We start from the raw sequence: 17,360 nt of genomic DNA, 5'->3' as shown, positions 1-17,360 counted from the left end.
ATCATGGTATTTAATCATAACACTTCCTTCTAGTTTAATATTTCTAGGGTGAAAGTGCAGGATACAGGTTTTGTGCTCATTAATAATTAGCCCATTATCATGTGTCCATCTGTTAAGTATGTTAAAATCTTCCTGTAAAATGTTTACTGCATTTTTAAAGTTTTTATGACCTGAGAAAATTAGGATGTCATCAGCATATGCCCATATATCACAATTGGTTATCATGTTTAGTAAATCATTCAAGTATATAATGAACAGTATTGGTCCAATTTGGCTTCCTTGAGGTACCCCATATTTTATCTCCTTTTCATCACTAAATTCATTCATAACCTTCACTACAAACTTTCTGTTTTTAAGGTAACTTTCAAATAATCTCAAATAAGGGCCCCTCACACCTAGTTTTTTGAGAGCTAAGACTATTTTTAAATGTTCTATAGTATCAAAGGCTTTAGAAAAATCTATGAATAGGCCTAATCCGTGGCAGGTATTATTTAAGATATTGTTTACAGTATTTGCAAAATCTGTTAGGGCATGCTCCGTACTACAGTTCTTTCTAAAACCAAATTGTTTCCTGCTCAAAAAGTTATTGTTTTCTATATAGCTATAGAGATGGTTTAATATATATTTCTCTAATATTTTTTCAAATGATGGTAAAATTGCAATTGGACGGTAGTTTTGGAATTCTTTCTTACTTTTACTCTTATAAATAGGCCTAATTATTGAAGTCTTTAAGCAATCTGGAAAAGTTCCTTGTGAAATTGAGAGGTTAATTAGTTTTGATAGAGGTTCTGATATTTTTTCAACTACTAACTTGACATCCTTCATTCTGATGCCATCTATACCTGGTGATTTTTCTGAATCCATACTATTAATTATATCTTTGACTTTTTTTGTCGTGGCAGGTGGAATGTATAGGCTTTCTAGCGATTCTGTGCTGGGATCTGCCTGTGATATTAAGGGTCTGTTTGCACTACATTCATGTTTAATATTATCCACTCCATCAATAAAATACTGAGCAAAACCACTCACAATATCTTTCTCGCTTAATATATTTCCCATAGCATTTCTTACTGTAACATCAATACTGTTCTTTTTCTTTCTATTTAACAAGCTGTTTATATTTTCCCATATCTTCCTTGTGTTTTTACTGTTCTCTTCAAACAACCTCTTATAGTAGTTATTTTTGGTGTTTCTTATTTGGTTAACTACCTGATTTCTTAAGGTTTTATATAGGTTCCTGTATCTATTGTTTGAGGGGTCACCTTTCCATAACCTAAAAATTCTGTCTCTCTCCTTTACCAGGTCCAGAGTCCTATTATCCATCCATTCCTTTCGCTTGTTTCTCTTGTGAGTGTTTCTTTGCCCAGTGTGCCCCCCACCTGAGGTGGTAAATGTAATTGTACTGTCTTGATAAATCTTTTTAAATTTTAGAATTAACTCTTCAAAACCTTTGTTTACATCATCGTAGTTTTTAATATCCCAGTTTTCCTCCTTTAGCTTTCGTTCCAGAAGCGGCTCATTTAATCTAGTTTTTTCTACCTGTGTGTCTCTTTTTCCTCCTCCCGATAATTCTATCTTTGCTACAATTGGGTAATGATCTGAGATTTTTGTTTTTATCACACCTGTTTGAATTTTCTCAATAAAATGTATTGTCTGAATAAAAATGTAGGTTTACACATTTATACCAAATTCCATCAAAATCGGATCATTTTTGCTCGAGTTATCGTACTAATGGACACACACACACACATATATATATGAATTTGAACGGATGGTGTTTTTGGCCTCTAGGGACCCTAAAACGAAAAAAAATCAGTCCCCCGTCCAAGTCTTACCATGAGTACTACGGTATGTAGCCAGGGGCCATTGGTTGGGGTGATTATGGGGGTTAATGGTAATGGTATGGTATGGAGGAGGAAATTCGGGTAATCAGGAGGGAATAAACAGGGTAATGCTAATAGGTTAGGAATAGGTGTGTCTGGACCAAACTTAATTTAAGCGTGCTGAATCAGCTACCAATAAAATTAGGAAGATTGCTGGGGACCAGAGGGACGGAGACCTTTTACCCAGATCAGAACACTTGCCTAGCCAGCTTTGATTTACTCTAATTGAACTAACTATTTAACTGTGAACCTATCCTTCCAACTATGAACTGAACATGGATAATTTCTTACTAATATTGATGAGTGAATGAATGATATATAAATTGAATACTGAATGTGAAATATGTATGAATTGATTGATAACCATTAAGTTACATTCTGGGAACATGAGGTTTAGTTTTCAGGTTTGGAATGGTTGGTTGCAGAGGGCAACCAACCGGCTAAGTTGTAAATTCCTACATCTCTATGGTCGGGCGAGCCAGAAGGGCTCCCCGCTTGTTACCTGACTTAGCCAAGCATAATTTGAACTTATATTCCTACATACTAACTACAAATAACTTATCCATTTATGACGAGAGGGACGGTCGGAGTTTTTCTGGTCGTTTTCAGTGTGTAGGTTCGTTCAGCAAGGAGGAGGAGAGGAGTCGACGTCGGTGGGGAAGTGGGGAGAGACGTTGATGCAATCGCGGCAGGCAACGAGTTGAACATGCAGCCCGGCTTCGCGAAATGCACACACTATAAAAAATATAGCGTGCCGCTATGCCTCATAGGTAATAGCTTATTCCCTATATGGGAAATTTGCTAAAAAAAAACTGACAGAGTTTTTTCCAATTAAAGTAAACTTTTTAGATACCAGTATTGGTTTCAAAAATAGATTTTCCTCCAAGCCCTGCCAAAGTAGTTTTTCGTATTTTTTATCATCACGATAATGTTTTTCAATCAGCTCCGAGCTGACATTTTTAAAATCCTCAAGTTTGATGTTCTTCAGCTGCCCCCCTTCCAGTTAAATTGTTGAGTTTGTTCTGGGCTCGAAGCGGGCAAATAGCAGGTGTAACTAAATTTAAAATGTAATTCTCAAATCTCTTTCTAGAAGTTGATCTGTGATTCAAAATATATTTTTGAGATTCAGATTTGACACATAACTGGGCAGCGGTGAAACATCCTTATAATTTTTTATATTTCGTTCACTTTTGCACAAAGGTTCCTCTAGCTATGTTATTATCTTTCTGGTCTCAATTTAGTTTCACTTAGTTAACCGCCTGTGCTCCGCCATGGGAATATTGTCAGCAATAAAGACATAATAATTAACAAATAATGTTTATCTTTGTATTTTATTTAGGGGCTGCTTGATTTTTTTACATGAAATAGAACTGATAGATGGTCTGTATAAACTATTTATGTTAATCAAACCGATATATTAGTTTAACCAAATGAATGTTTTATATTAATTCGAGTTTCATTTGTTAAATAAATAGCATACGAACTGCACAATGCTGATAACCTAATAAGCTACTTATACTAAAGAGATATTTTGTTCATGTATTCCTACATTCGTTTTGTGGAATAAAGATAGTCACTTAAATCACGCATCAGCAGTTGGTCGCATTTCATGGATCTTTGGCCCATTCTGTGAGTAACAGCTGTGTTCATGGTGTATAAATAAAATTGGGCATACTTTGGTTCAAAGTTAGAGAGTATTAACGGTCCAATCCGATGGTAAAAGGAGTCCCAGACTTATATACTCGCCATTGCAAATGCAGAATTGTATGATCTTATATAATTCAAATAGTTTTTTGGAAGTTTTTTTGTTTCTTTTGGTACTTAATACTTTATTATTTTATAGTCGATGTAGTCCTGTTGATAAGATTCTCCATGAACTCAGAATGTTGATAAGGAGCTAATTTTACCTTCCTCTTGTGAAAAAAAGGAAAATATATTTGTGTCCCTGTTCTCTAAATTATAGATTTGCAGTACCGGTAGTGAAAAATCACATTTAATGACCCCAATTCAAAAGAGTCGATAGTTTTTTTAAGGACTTCTAGAGCACATTTAACACCATCACTGCTATTTACTTTTTAGTTCGATGGTTCTCCACGTGTTGTTTTCGTTCTGGTTGTCTCTTTACACATAGTTAACGACTTTTTACCTTTTCTTTTTCTTTTTGTACTTTTCACACCCCTGGAGTTATGATAAAGTTTTATAACGCTGTAATAACCCGAGTCAACATTGCAATTAAACATCAAATCACACACTTCTTCGCATGAACCTAAATCGTAAGTCACAGGCAACTTCCCTTTACTCGAAAAAAATAGTTGGGGTATAGTTCACTGATAAATTGTAGTTCTACATATCCAGAGTACTCACCATCTCGAAAAGGTAAAGTTTGATACTGCTGAACGTCAAACAGTAATCTTGAGTAAGATTCATCACCTACGATTAAATATTTATATGTTACCCACTCATTAGCTGATTTCTTTTCGTAAATCTGTACAACTTGCAAGCAAATTTCTCCATGATCTGGTGGCTGTAGAGAATAAATTATATTGATCGGAACAAACAGTTTCAGTCCCCTACTATGGGTATTAATTCACATTCCATACTCTAACTTAAACTCAATTACCTACCACTTTCCTTTGGATCATTTCGCAGGAAATGCAATACATTTTTCAAAAATACAAAATTTACATTGGAGTTCCACGTATCCTGCGTATTCGCCATCTCTAGAAAATAAAGTTTGGTACTGCTGAACGTCAAACACTGACCTTGAGTAACATTCATCACCTATAATAAAATGTTTGTATGTTTCCCACTCATTAGCAATTTTCTGTAGGCTACAACTTGCAAGTCTACATGTAGGGAAGGGAATCGTAGGGAAGATTTCCCTACGTTTTCCCCACGATTCTTCTGGTGGCAATAGAGAATAAATTATATTGATCGAAACAATAAGTTTCCGTTCTCTACTATGGGTATTATTTCACATTCCATACTGAAACTTAAACTCAATTACCACTTTCCTTCAGATCACTTCGAATGAAAACTAACACATTATTTGAAAATACAAAATTTACACCAAAACATAGGCTACAAATAATGTTCATAATGTTCAAATACATGTATAAATAATACCTTGTGGTATAAAAAGTTAACAAAACACTTTTCCTTGCTCAACATCATGTTTTTCTTTTCAAACAGGAACTCCTAGATTAATAATTAAATATTGAAAGTGAGGTTATAAAAATAATAACAAATGTCTGACAAACATTAAACAGCTGACGAATAATTTATAAACAGTGTATTATCTTCAATAAGGATTGTATTGACTCGACCTTTGAAGGGCTGTAGGTCGTAGCCCTAAAAAAAAAAACGTAAATTCTAAGGAAGTCCGGCAAATCTATGTATCATCCTCTTTAATTTGAGTCACAAATCTTGTAGATCGGTCCAGTAATGACTGAGAAAACAGACTTACAACTGTGCATTAAATATATAAATAGATTCTTCCACTCAAGATTAAAATAAACTCAAGGAATAGGTCTTGTGTGACATCATTTTTGGTGAAACATTTCAATACAGATTGCTCAAATACCATACAATAAAAAATAGCCCCTAAATATAACCTTGTAAGACACACATTTAACCCTAGAGTGGTGTAACCCTTGATTTTTACCACAGGTTGGTGTCCTTGGTCTGTGAGACCGTTTAAAATTTTTTGTGATATTTTTGTATATAGGGTAGCTATAACCATAAAAGATAAAACTGTGTCAATTGGGAAATAAAACACTCCTGAGTGTTGGTAATTTATTTTGAAAAAAACTAATGCATTCATCAAAATTTGATAAAGAAAAACTTTATTAAATACTTTTTTTATTTGCTAAAACTTTATTAGGAACCTATATTATGAGAGACTATATTATGGACTATTTAATGTAAAAAAAAAAAAAAAAAAAAAAAAAACAGAAACCATTATAATTCAGTCTATTTTTAATGTTTGACTCAAACTTCAAATAATGTCTCTTTTACCCATAGAGTAATGAAGACATCTACACCTGCGGCCTAGAAAGAGCTTAAACACCTTTGGTGTCTTCAGTCTGTGAGACCGTTTTCGTATTTAAAAAAATATTTTATTTATACTACTATGGCAATACAAAATATAAACTAAGTAAAATTATTACTACTATATAATTTTACATTCTATAATAAATTATTACATTATAGTTTTACTATACATAGTATTACATTAAATATAGTACTATTACTAATTTTAGGTGTCTTCGATCTGTCGGACCAATCACGCCTCAGGCGACTTCAGTGTAGGGGACCGATGTAAAAAATTGCAGACGAACCCCTAACTTCAAAATTACGCCTACGCGTCTTGGTAGACTGAGTCCAGGTAGGAAGGTAGCAAGAGACCCAAGTCCTGCACCCTAGAGGGGGGGGGGGAGCAGGAACTTTAAAATAATATGCCATGGGACTCACAGACCGAAGACACCACTCTAGGGTTAAGTAAGATATTCCATAGTGAAATTATTGTAATCTCACCTCTTTGCAGGAAACATGATTGGTTCCAAAAGGAATTGCCAGCCTACCTATTTCCATCCCCTGTGGAACAGGACTCATCAGTAATCGATACAGATGCTGTACTTGAAGTTTGTGAAGTAAGTATATTGTCGTGGCCACACATACTAATTAAGAGTTCTGGCCTTTAAAACAGTTTGTTTGCACTCCCACTTGCTTGAGCCTGCTGCATGCTGCACCCAGTTCTCTGAGATCTTGTAGCATTTTGGGCTTGTCCAAAAACAACCAAGTATGGTGTTTGGTTTCTTAAATGCAATGTCAGTCTCAGGCTTTGGGTTTTGGTTGTTGCAACTACTTACAATAAACAAACAATGCTACTCCGTTTTGATTTTTGGAAGTAGGCTATATTCTGGTTTCAGTTTTCTTGATTTTCCCCTTACATTCCAATTAACTGTGGGATTAGGGGTTGTAATGTCTTGAATAATATAACTTTTACTAATTAGTGATACATTAAGCTACAAGGAGATGGATAAACAACCATCTTACCTTAGAAGAGAGTTCTAGCCAGTTGATAGCCACATAAAATTTATAGCACAGTAAACTTTAAATTTTGCCCCTCCAAAGAGGCTACTTCTTTTAAGAAGACGACATTTATAACTAATTCCTTTTTAGTGAATTTCCTATTATAGTATTTAATAGGAATTACATCCATTGTGGGTTTAATAAGTCAGGGTCAGTGTCATTTGCTATAAACATGTTGTGTATCAACTGCCTGGAAAATTGTTTGTGAATCCGTTCTTTCAAGCATAATGTATGCCTTGGTATAAAAGCAAAAAGAAATATTCAGGAATATTAACATTTTTTGAGTGTGTCTATACTAGGAATACTAGAGAATGACTGTTTTAACCAAAGATCATGCATTTTACAAAGGTTTGTTTTGTAAGTGTAACATGTATTTGAAGAATTAATTGGTTAGTATTAAGATTTACTTTCTTAAAATGTTCTTCTTCACGTCCTTTCTCTCCTTCTTTGCCTTTACATATCCTTGCTCTTCTTTCCTCTCTTCACCTTTCTTGCTCTTCTCCCATTATTTACCCTGTCCTCCATATGTTTTCATTCCTTTACCATGTCCTTCCTTGACATGTCCTTGCTTTCTTCTCATCCTTAACACATCCCTTCCTTAACCCTGAACTTCCTCTACAATTCTTCCTTGGCCTGTCCTTGTTTTACTCCCATCTTTGACCCTTCCCTTCCATTATCCTTTCCTTCATTTACTACCCTTCCTTTACCTGTTCTTTCTCTCCTGTCCTTCCTTATCTCGTCTTTGTTCTCCTCTTTCCTTCCTTTATCCTGAACTTCCTCTACTATCCTTTCTTGACCTGTCCTTGTTGTCATCACATCCTTTATCCATTCCTTCCTGTACTCGCCCTTCTTCTTATCTACTTATTTAACCTGACCTCTTCTATTCTTCCTTGACCTGTCATTGATTTACTCCCATCCTTGACCTTTCTTTCCTTTACCCGCCCTACTACTTATCTCAGTTCTTGACCTGTCCTTGTTCACCTATCCATTACACTTTCCTTCCTCTAGTATCCTTCCTTGACCTGCCCTTGTTGTCCTCCCATACTCAACTCTTTCCTTCCTGTATCCTGTCCTTCTCCTGGCCTACCTTCACCTGTCCTTATTTCCTTTACCATTTCCTTCCTTTACAGTGTCCTCCCTTAATAATCTTCCTTGACTTCTCCTGGTTGTCCTATCCATTACCCTGGCCTCCTTACATCCTTTATCCTGCCCTTCACATCCACTCCTTCCTTTACCCGCCCTTCTCATCTCCTTCCTAGACTTGTCTTTTCTCTTATCTCCTTCCTTATCTTGTCCTAGTTCTCCTCCTATCCCCTTCCTCCCCTTTTTCTTTTCGGCTCCCTTTCCTTCCTTTACCCTGACCTTCGTCTACTATTCTTTCTTGTCCTTCCCCATCCTTTACCGTGTCCTTCACACATCCTTTATATTATCCTTCTCATTCCTAGACCTACCGTTGCTCTCCTCCCATTCTTGACCCTTACTTTTCTTTACCCTTCCATCCTCTCCTGGCTTTCCTCCACCTGTCCTTGATTTCTTTCATCCTTAACCCTTTTCTTCTCTTCCTTTCCTTCCTTTGCCGTGTTTTTTCCCCCGTCTATAATTCCCTCACTTGTCCTTGCTCTCCTTCTACGATTTAATCAGTCCTTTCTGTCCACCCCTACCATTATTCTATTCTTCTTTTTCTCAAATCATTTATTATATTCTCTCCTTTCTTTACCTGCTCTATCTCTGATCGCCTTCCTTGGCCTTACCTTCCTTTACCCGTCCTTCATAATTCTCTTCTATATTGACCTGTCCTTGTTCTCCTTCTATTATTTATCCTTTCATTTCTTTACCCCGTCCTTCCTCAATTATCATCCCTTTACCCTTTTTCTCCTATCCTTCCTTCACCTGTCCTTGTTTTCTCTCATTCTTTACCCTTTCCTTCTTTTACCCCGTCCTTATATTTTTCCTTGACCTCTTTTTGTTGTCCTCCTATCTTTTACCCTGTCCTCATTACATCCTTTATCCTGTCTTTCATCTTCACTCCTACTTATACCCGTCCTTTTTAACTCATTCCTAGACCTGTCCTTGCTCTTCTCTCCTTCCATTACTTGTCCTTATTTACCTCCTATCGTTTACCTTTTCCTTTCATTATCCTGTCCTTCCTCTACTATTGTTTCTTTTGACCATTCCATGTCCTTTTGATCCATTACCCTGTCCTTCACACATCTTTTATAGTATCCTTCTTCTCATCTCATTCCTAGACATGTCCTTGCTCTCCTCCCATTCTTGACCCTCCCTTTTCTTTACCTTTCCTTCCTCTCCCGGCTTTTGTTCACCTGTCCTAGCTTTTCTTTCAACCTTACCCCTTTCCTTTTCTTCCTTTCCTTCCCTTGCCCTGTTTTTTCCCCTTCTATAATTCCATCACTTGTAATTGCTCTCCTTCTACAATTTAAGCAGTCCTTTCTGACCCCTCCTACCATTATTTTATTCTTCTTTTTCTCAAATCCTTTAAATTATTCTCTTCTTCCTTTACCTGCTCTTTCTCTGATCGCCTTCCTTGGCCTCGCCTTGCTAAACTGGTTCTTGCTATTTTCTCCTCTTCATGTCCTTGTTCTATCCTACCATAACCTGTTCTTGTTCTTCTCCCATCCTTAAACATACCTTTCTTTCCTCTGTCCTTCCTCTACTATCCTTCCTTGTTGTGTCCTTGTTGTCCTCTCATTCTTTACCCTTTCATTCCTTTACCCATCCTTAACTCCTCCTTCAGCCTGACCTGTCCTTGTTAACTTACATCCTTTCCCCCTCCTTTCTCTCAGTTCTTTTTTCAGTTTTTTGTTTGTTTTATTCATCTTGCTTTTTTTACTTGCTTTTTTTTACTGGGTTTCCTTTTATCTCCTCTCTTTCTTCATCCTGTTTTAATTTTCCTCCTTTCCTTAACCGTTACCTTCCTTTTATATTCTTTTTTGACCTTTCGTAGTCCTACCCCATCCTTAAACCTGTCATTCTCACATCCCTTATAGTTTCCTTAATCTCCTCTCATCTCCTAGTTCCTAGTTCTTTTCCATCCTTAAACATTACCTATCTTTACCCTGTCCTTTCTCTAATATCCTCCCTTGTCCTACTCTTGTTGTCATACCATCCTTAACCCTTCCCTTCATTTACCCGTTCTTAACTCCTCTTCTAGCTTGACCTGTCCCTGTTTCCTTCCATCCTTTACCCTTGATCTTTACCCTGTCCTTCCTCTACTATCCAGCCTTTACCCTATCATTCCTTTACCCTGCTTCTCCTTTCCTACCTTTACCTGTCCTTGTTCTTTTCCCATCCTTAAACTAACCTTTCTTTACCCTGTCCTTCCTCAACTATCATTCCTTGTCCTATCCTTGTTGTCCTACCATCCTTAACCCTTCCCTTCATTTACCCGTCCTAAACTCCTCTTCTAACTTGACCTGTCCTTGTTTCCTTTCCCCCTCCTTTCTCTCAGTTCTTTTTTCTGTTTTTTTTTGTTTTATTGATCTTGCTTTTTTTTACTTGCCTTTTTTACTGGGTTTCCTTTTATCTCCTCTCCTTCTTTATCCTGTTTTAATTTTTCCTCCTTTCCTTAACCGTTTCCTTCCTTTTATATTCTTTTTTGACCTTTTGTAATCCTACCCCATCCTTTACCCTGTCATTCTCACATCCCTTATAGTGTCCTTAATCTCCTCTCATCTCCATTCTTTACCTGTATTAGCTCTCCTCACCTTCCTTAACCTTCCTAGTTCTTTCCCATCCTTAAACTTTACCTATCTTTACCCTGTCCTCTCTCTACTATCATCCCTTGTCCTACCCTTGTTGTCCTACCATCCTTAACCCTTCCCTTCATTTACCCGTCCTTAACTCCCCTTCTAGCTTGACCTGTCCTTGTTTTCTTCCATCCTTTACCCTTAACCTTTACCCTGTCCTTCCTCTACTATCTAGCATTTACCCTATCATTCCTTTACCCTGCTTCTCCTTTCCTACCTTTACCTGTCCTTGTTCTTTTTTCATCCTTAAACTCACCTTTCTTTACCCTGTCCTTCCTCTACTATCCTTCCTTGTCCTATCCTTGTTGTCCTACCATCCTTAACCCTTCCCTTCATTCACCCGTCCTTAACTCCTTTTCTAGATTGACCTGTCCTTGTTTCCTTCCATCCTTAACCTTCCCTGGCCTCGCTTTGCTCAACTGCTTCTTGTCATTTTCTCCATTTCATGTCCTTGTTCTCCTATTCTACCTATACCTGTCCTTGTTCTCCCATCCTAAAACTTACCTTTCTTTACTCTGTCCTTCCTTTACTATCCTTCCTTGTTGTGTCCTTGTTGTCCTCTCATTCTTTACCCTTTCATTCCTTTACCCATCCTTAACTCCTCCTCTAGCCTGACCTGTCCTTGTTTTCTTACATCCTTTCCCCCTCCTTTCTCTCAGTTCTTTTTTCTGTTTTTTTTTTTGTTTTATTCATCTTGCTTTTTTTACTTGCTTTTTTTTACTGGGTTTCCTTTTATCTCCTCTCCTTCTTTATCCTGTCCTAATTTTCCTCCTTTCCTTAACCGTTTCCTTCCTTTTATATTCTTTTTTGACCTTTCGTAGTCCTACCCCATCCTTAACCCTGTCATTCACACATCCCTTTTAGTGTCCTTAATCTCCTCTCATCTCCATTCTTAACTTGTATTAGCTCTCCTCTCCTTCCTTAACCTTTCCTAGTTCTTTTCCATCCTTGAACTTTACCTATCTTTACTCTGTCCTCTCTCTACTATCCTTCCTTGTCCTACCCTTGTTGTCCTACCATCCTTAACCCTTCCCTTCATTTACCCGTCCTTAACTCCTCTTCTAGCTTGACCTGTCCTTGTTTCCTTCCATCCTTTCCCCTTAATCTTTACCCTGTCCTTCCTCTACTATCTAGCATTTACCCTATCATTCATCTTGCTTTTTTTACTTGCTTTCTACTATCCTTCCTTGTCCTATCCTTGTTGTCATACCATCTTTAACCCTTCCCTTCATTTACCCGTTCTTAACTCTTCTTCTAGCTTGACCTTTCCTCGTTTCCTTCCATCTTTTACCCTTAATCTTTACCCTGTCCTTCCTCAACTATCCAGCATTTACCCTATTATTCCATTACCCTGCTTCTCCTTTCCTACCTTTACCTGTCCTTGTTCTTTTTTCATCCTTAAACTCGCCTTTCTTTACCCTGTCCTTCCTCTACTATCCTTCCTTGTCCTTGTTGTCCTACCATCCTTAACCCTTCCCTTAATTTACCCGTCCTTAACTCCTTTTCTAGCTTGACCTGTCCTTGTTTCCTTCCATCCTTAACCTTCCTTGGCCTCGCTTTGCTCAACTGCTTCTTGTCATTTTCTCCTTTTCATGTCCTTGTTCTCCTCTTCTACCTATACCTGTCCTTGTTCTTCTCCCATCCTTAAACTTACCTTTCTTTACTCTGTCCTTTCTCTACTATCCTTCCTTGTTGTGTCCTTTTTGTCCTCTCATTCTTTACCCTTTCATTCCTTTACCCATCCTTAACTCCTCCTCTAGTCTGACCTGTCCTTGTTAACTTACATCCTTTTCCCCTCCTTTCTCTCAGTTCTTTTTTAAGTTTTTTTTTTTTATTCATCTTGCTTTTTTTACTTGCTTTTTTTTACTGGGTTTCCTTTTATCTCCTCTCCTTATTTATCTTGTCCTAATTTTTCTCCTTTCCTTAACAGTTTCCTTCCTTTTATATTCTTTTTTGACCTTTCGTAGTCCTACCCCATCCTTAACCCTGTCATTCAAACATCCCTTATAGTGTCCTTAATCTCCTCTCATCTCCATTCTTAACCTGTATTAGCTCTCCTCTCCTTTCTTAACCTTTCCTAGTTCTTTTCCATCCTTGAACTTTACCTATCTTTACCCTGTCCTCTCTCTACTATCCTTCCTTGTCCAACCCTTGTTGTCCTAATATCCTTAACCCTTCCCTTCATTTACCCGTCCTTAACTCCTCTTCTAGCTTTAGACCTGTCCTTGTTTCCTTCCATCCTTTACCCTGAATCTTTAGCCTGCTTCTCCTTTCCTACCTTTACCTGTCCTTGTTCTTTTTTCATCCTTAAACTCACCTTTCTTTACCCTGTCCTTCCTCTACTATCCTTCCTTGTCCTATCCTTGTTGTCCTACCATCCTTAACCCTTCCCTTAATTTAACTGTCCTTAACTCCTTTTCTAGCTTGACCTGTCCTTGTTTCCTTCCATCCTTAACCTTCCTTGGCCTCGCTTTGCTCAACTGCTTCTTGTCATTTTCTCCTTTTCATGTCTTTGTTCTCCTATTCTACTTTTACCTGTCCTTGTTCTTCTCCCATCCTTAAACTTACCTTTCTTTACTCTGTCCTTCCTCTTCTATCCTACCTTGTTATGTCCTTGTTGTCCTCTTATTCTTTAACCTTTCATTCCTTTACCCATCCTTAACTCCTCCTTCAGCCTGACCTGTCCTTGTTTCCTTCCATCCTTTCCCCCTCCTTTCTCTCAGTTCTTTTTTCTGTTTTTTTTCTGTTTTATTTATCTTGCTTTTTTTACTTGCCTTTTTTACTGGGTTTCCTTTTATCTCCTCTCTTTCTTTATCCTATTTTAATTTTCCTCCTTTCCTTAACCGTTTCCTTCCTTTTATATTCTTTTTTGACCTTTCGTAGTCCTACCCCATCCTTAAACCTGTCATTCTCACATCCCTTATAGTTTCCTTAATCTCCTCTCATCTCCTAGTTCCTAGTTCTTTTCCATCCTTAAACATTACCTATCTTTACCCTGTCCTTTCTCTAATATCCTCCCTTGTCCTACCCTTGTTGTCATACCATCCTTAACCCTTCCCTTCATTTACCCGTTCTTAACTCCTCTTCTAGCTTGACCTGTCCCTGTTTCCTTCCATCCTTTACCCTTGATCTTTACCCTGTCCTTCCTCTACTATCCAGCCTTTACCCTATCATTCCTTTACCCTGCTTCTCCTTTCCTACCTTTACCTGTCCTTGTTCTTTTCCCATCCTTAAACTAACCTTTCTTTACCCTGTCCTTCCTCAACTATCGTTCCTTGTCCTATCCTTGTTGTCCTACCATCCTTAACCCTTCCCTTCATTTACCCGTCCTTAACTCCTCTTCTAGCTTGACCTGTCCTTGTTTCCTTCCATCCTTTACCTTCCTTGGCCTCGCTTTGCTCAACTGCTTCTTGTCATTCTCTCCTTTTCATGTCCTTGTTCTCCTATTCTACCTATACCTATCCTTGTTTTTTTCTTCTCCCATTCTTAAACTTATCTTTCTTTACTATGTCCTTTCTGTACTATCCTGCCTTGTTGTGTCCTTGTTGTTTTCTCATTCTTTACCCTTTCATTCCTTTACCCATCCTTAACTCCTCCTCTAGCCTGACCTGTCCTTGTTAACTTACATCCTTTCCCCCTCCTTTCTCTCAGTTCTTTTTTCAGTTTTTTTTGTGTTTTATTCATCTTGCTTTTTTTACTTGCTTTTTTTACTGGGTTTCCTTTTATCTCCTCTCCTTCTTTATCCTGTCCTAATTTTCCTCATTTCCTTAACCGTTTCCTTCCTTTTATATTCTTTTTTTACTTTTCGTAGTCCTACCCCATCCTTAACCCTGTCATTCACACATCCCTTTTAGTGTCCTTAATTTCCTCTCATCTCCATTCTTAACTTTGCTCAACTGCTTCTTGTCATTTTCTCCTTTTCATATCCTTGTTCTCCTATTCTACTTTTTCCTGTCCTTGTTCTTCGCCCATCCTTAAACTTACCTTTCTTTTTTCTGTCCTTCCTCTACTATCCTACCTTGTTATGTCCTTGTTGTCCTCTTATTCTTTAACCTTTCATTCCTTTACCCATCCTTAACTCCTCCTTCAGCCTGACCTGTCCTTGTTTCCTTCCATCCTTTCCCCCTCCTTTCTCTCAGTTCTTTTTTCTGTTTTTTTGTTTGTTTTATTGATCTTGCTTTTTTTTACTTGCCTTTTTTACTGGGTTTCCTTTTATCTCCTCTCTTTCTTTATCCTGTTTTAATTTTTCCTCCTTTCCTTAACCGTTTCCTTCCTTTTATATTCTTTTTTGACCTTTTGTAATCCTACCCCATCCTTTACCCTGTCATTCTCACATCCCTTATAGTGTCCTTAATCTCCTCTCATCTCCATTCTTTACCTGTATTAGCTCTCCCCTCCTTCCTTTACCTGTCCTTGTTCTTTTTTCATCCTTAAACTCACCTTTCTTTACCCTGTCCTTCCTCTACTATCCTTCCTTGTCCTATCCTTGTTGTCATACCATCTTTAACCCTTCCCTTCATTTACCCGTTCTTAACTCTTCTTCTAGCTTGACCTTTCCTCGTTTCCTTCCATCTTTTACCCTTAATCTTTACCCTGTCCTTCCTCAACTATCCAGCATTTAACCTATTATTCCATTACCCTCCTTCTCCTTTCCTACCTTTACCTGTCCTTGTTCTTTTTTCATCCTTAAACTCGCCTTTCTTTACCCTGTCCTTCCTCTACTATCCTTCCTTGTCCTACCCTTGTTGTCCTACCATCCTTAACCCTTCCCTTAATTTACCCGTCCTTAACTCCTTTTCTAGCTTGACCTGTCCTTGTTTCCTTCCATCCTTAACCTTCCTTGGCCTCGCTTTGCTCAACTGCTTCTTGTCATTTTCTCCTTTTCATGTCTTTGTTCTCCTATTCTACTTTTACCTGTCCTTGTTCTTCTCCCATCCTTAAACTTACCTTTCTTTACTCTGTCCTTCCTCTACTATCCTACCTTGTTGTGTTCTTGTTGTCCTCTTATTCTTTACCCTTTCATTCCTTTACCCATCCTTAACTCCTCCTTCACCCTGACCTGTCCTTGTTTCCTTCCATCCTTTCCCCCTCCTTTCTCTCAGTTCTGTTTTCTGTTTTTTTTCTGTTTTATTCATCTTCCTTTTTTACTTGTTTTTTTTACTGGGTTTCCTTTTATCTCCTCTCCTTCTTTATCCTGTCCTAATTGTCCTCCTTTCCTTAACCGTTTCCTTCCTTTTATATTCTTTTTTGACCTTTTGTAGTTCTACCCCATCCTTAACCCTGTCATTCTCACATCCCTTATAGTGTCCTTAATCTCCTCTCATCTCCATTCTTAACCTGTATTAGCTCTCCTGTCCTTCCTTAACCTTTCCTAATTCTTTTCCATCCTTAAACTTTACCTATCTTTACTCTGTCCTCTCTCTACTATCCTTCCTTGTCCTACCCTTGTTGTCCTACCATCCTTAACCCTTCCCTTCATTTACCCGTCCTTAACTCCTCTTCTAGCTTGACCTGTCCTTGTTTCCTTCCATCCTTTACCCTTAATCTTTACCCTGTCCTTCCTCTACTATCTAGCATTTACCCTATCATTCCTTTACCCTGCTTCTCCTTTCCTACCTTTACCTGTCCTTGTTCTTTTTTCATCCTTAAACTTACCTTTCTTTACCCTGTCCTTCCTCTACTATCCTTCCTTGTCCTATCCTTGTTGTCCTACCATCCTTAACCTTTCCTTAATTTACCCGTCCTTAACTCCTCTTCTAGCTTGACCTGTTCTTGTTTCCTTCCATCCTTAACCTTCCTTGGCCTCGCTTTGCTCAACTGCTTCTTGTCATTTTGTCCTTTTCATGTCCTTGTTCTCCTATACTACTTTTACCTGTCCTTGTTCTTCACCCATCCTTAAACTTACCTTTCTTTTCTCTGTCCTTCCTCTACTATCCTAACTTGTTATGTCCTTGTTGTCCTCTTATTCTTTAACCTTTCATTCCTTTACCCATCCTTAACTCCTCCTTCAGCCTGACCTGTCCTTGTTTCTTTCCATCCTTTCCCCCTCCTTTCTTTCAGTTCTTTTTTCAGTTTTTTTTTTGTTTTATTCATCTTGCTTTTTTTACTTGCCTTTTTTACTGGGTTTCCTTTTATCTCCTCTCCTTCTTTATCCTGTCCTAATTTTCCTCCTTTCCTTAACCGTTTCCTTCCTTTTATATTCTTTTTTGACCTTTCGTAGTCCTACCCCATCCTTAACCCTGTTATTCTCACATCCCTTATAGTGTCCTTAATCTCCTCTCATCTCCATTCTTTACCTGTATTAGCTCTCTTCTCCTTCCTTAACCTTTCCTAGTTCTTTTTCATCCTTAAACATTACCTATCTTTACCCTGTCCTTTCTCTAATATCCTCCCTTGTCCTACCCTTGTTGTCATACCATCCTTAACCCTTCCCTTCATTTACCCGTCCTTAACTCTTCTTCTAGCTTGACCTTTCCTTGTTTCCTTCCATCCTTTACCCTTAATCTTAACCCTGTCCTTCCTCAACTATCCAGCCTTTACCCTATCATTCCATTACCATGCTTCTCCTTTCCTACCTTTACCTGTCCTTGTTCTTTTCCCATCCTTAAACTAACTTTCT

At 37.9% G+C, this 17,360-nt stretch overlaps 1 protein-coding gene across 2 annotated transcripts in view; it reads left to right on the top strand.

Annotated features, from left to right (window-relative positions):
* The first annotated feature begins 6,314 nt into the window (after positions 1-6,314).
* The window catches only part of LOC128982347 (5'-AMP-activated protein kinase catalytic subunit alpha-2-like), a 51,958-nt gene continuing 40,912 nt past the window's right edge, over positions 6,315-17,360 (top strand). Inside the window, exon 1 of one of the 2 annotated variants that reach the window (XM_054401308.1) lies at positions 6,315-6,535. In XM_054401308.1, coding sequence (XP_054257283.1) covers positions 6,341-6,535 — 195 coding nt within the window. In that variant the 5' untranslated portion in view covers positions 6,315-6,340. The remainder of the gene's footprint in view (positions 6,536-17,360) is intronic. The other variant, XM_054401310.1, reaches the window with a different exon arrangement.

Source organism: Macrosteles quadrilineatus, unplaced genomic scaffold (assembly GCF_028750875.1).
Source record: "Macrosteles quadrilineatus isolate MER2022 unplaced genomic scaffold, UCM_ALF_1.0 Scaffold_210__1_contigs__length_175684, whole genome shotgun sequence".
NCBI classification, from domain to species: Eukaryota; Metazoa; Arthropoda; class Insecta; order Hemiptera; family Cicadellidae; genus Macrosteles; species Macrosteles quadrilineatus.
This window is presented reverse-complemented; position numbering and strand designations above follow the sequence as displayed.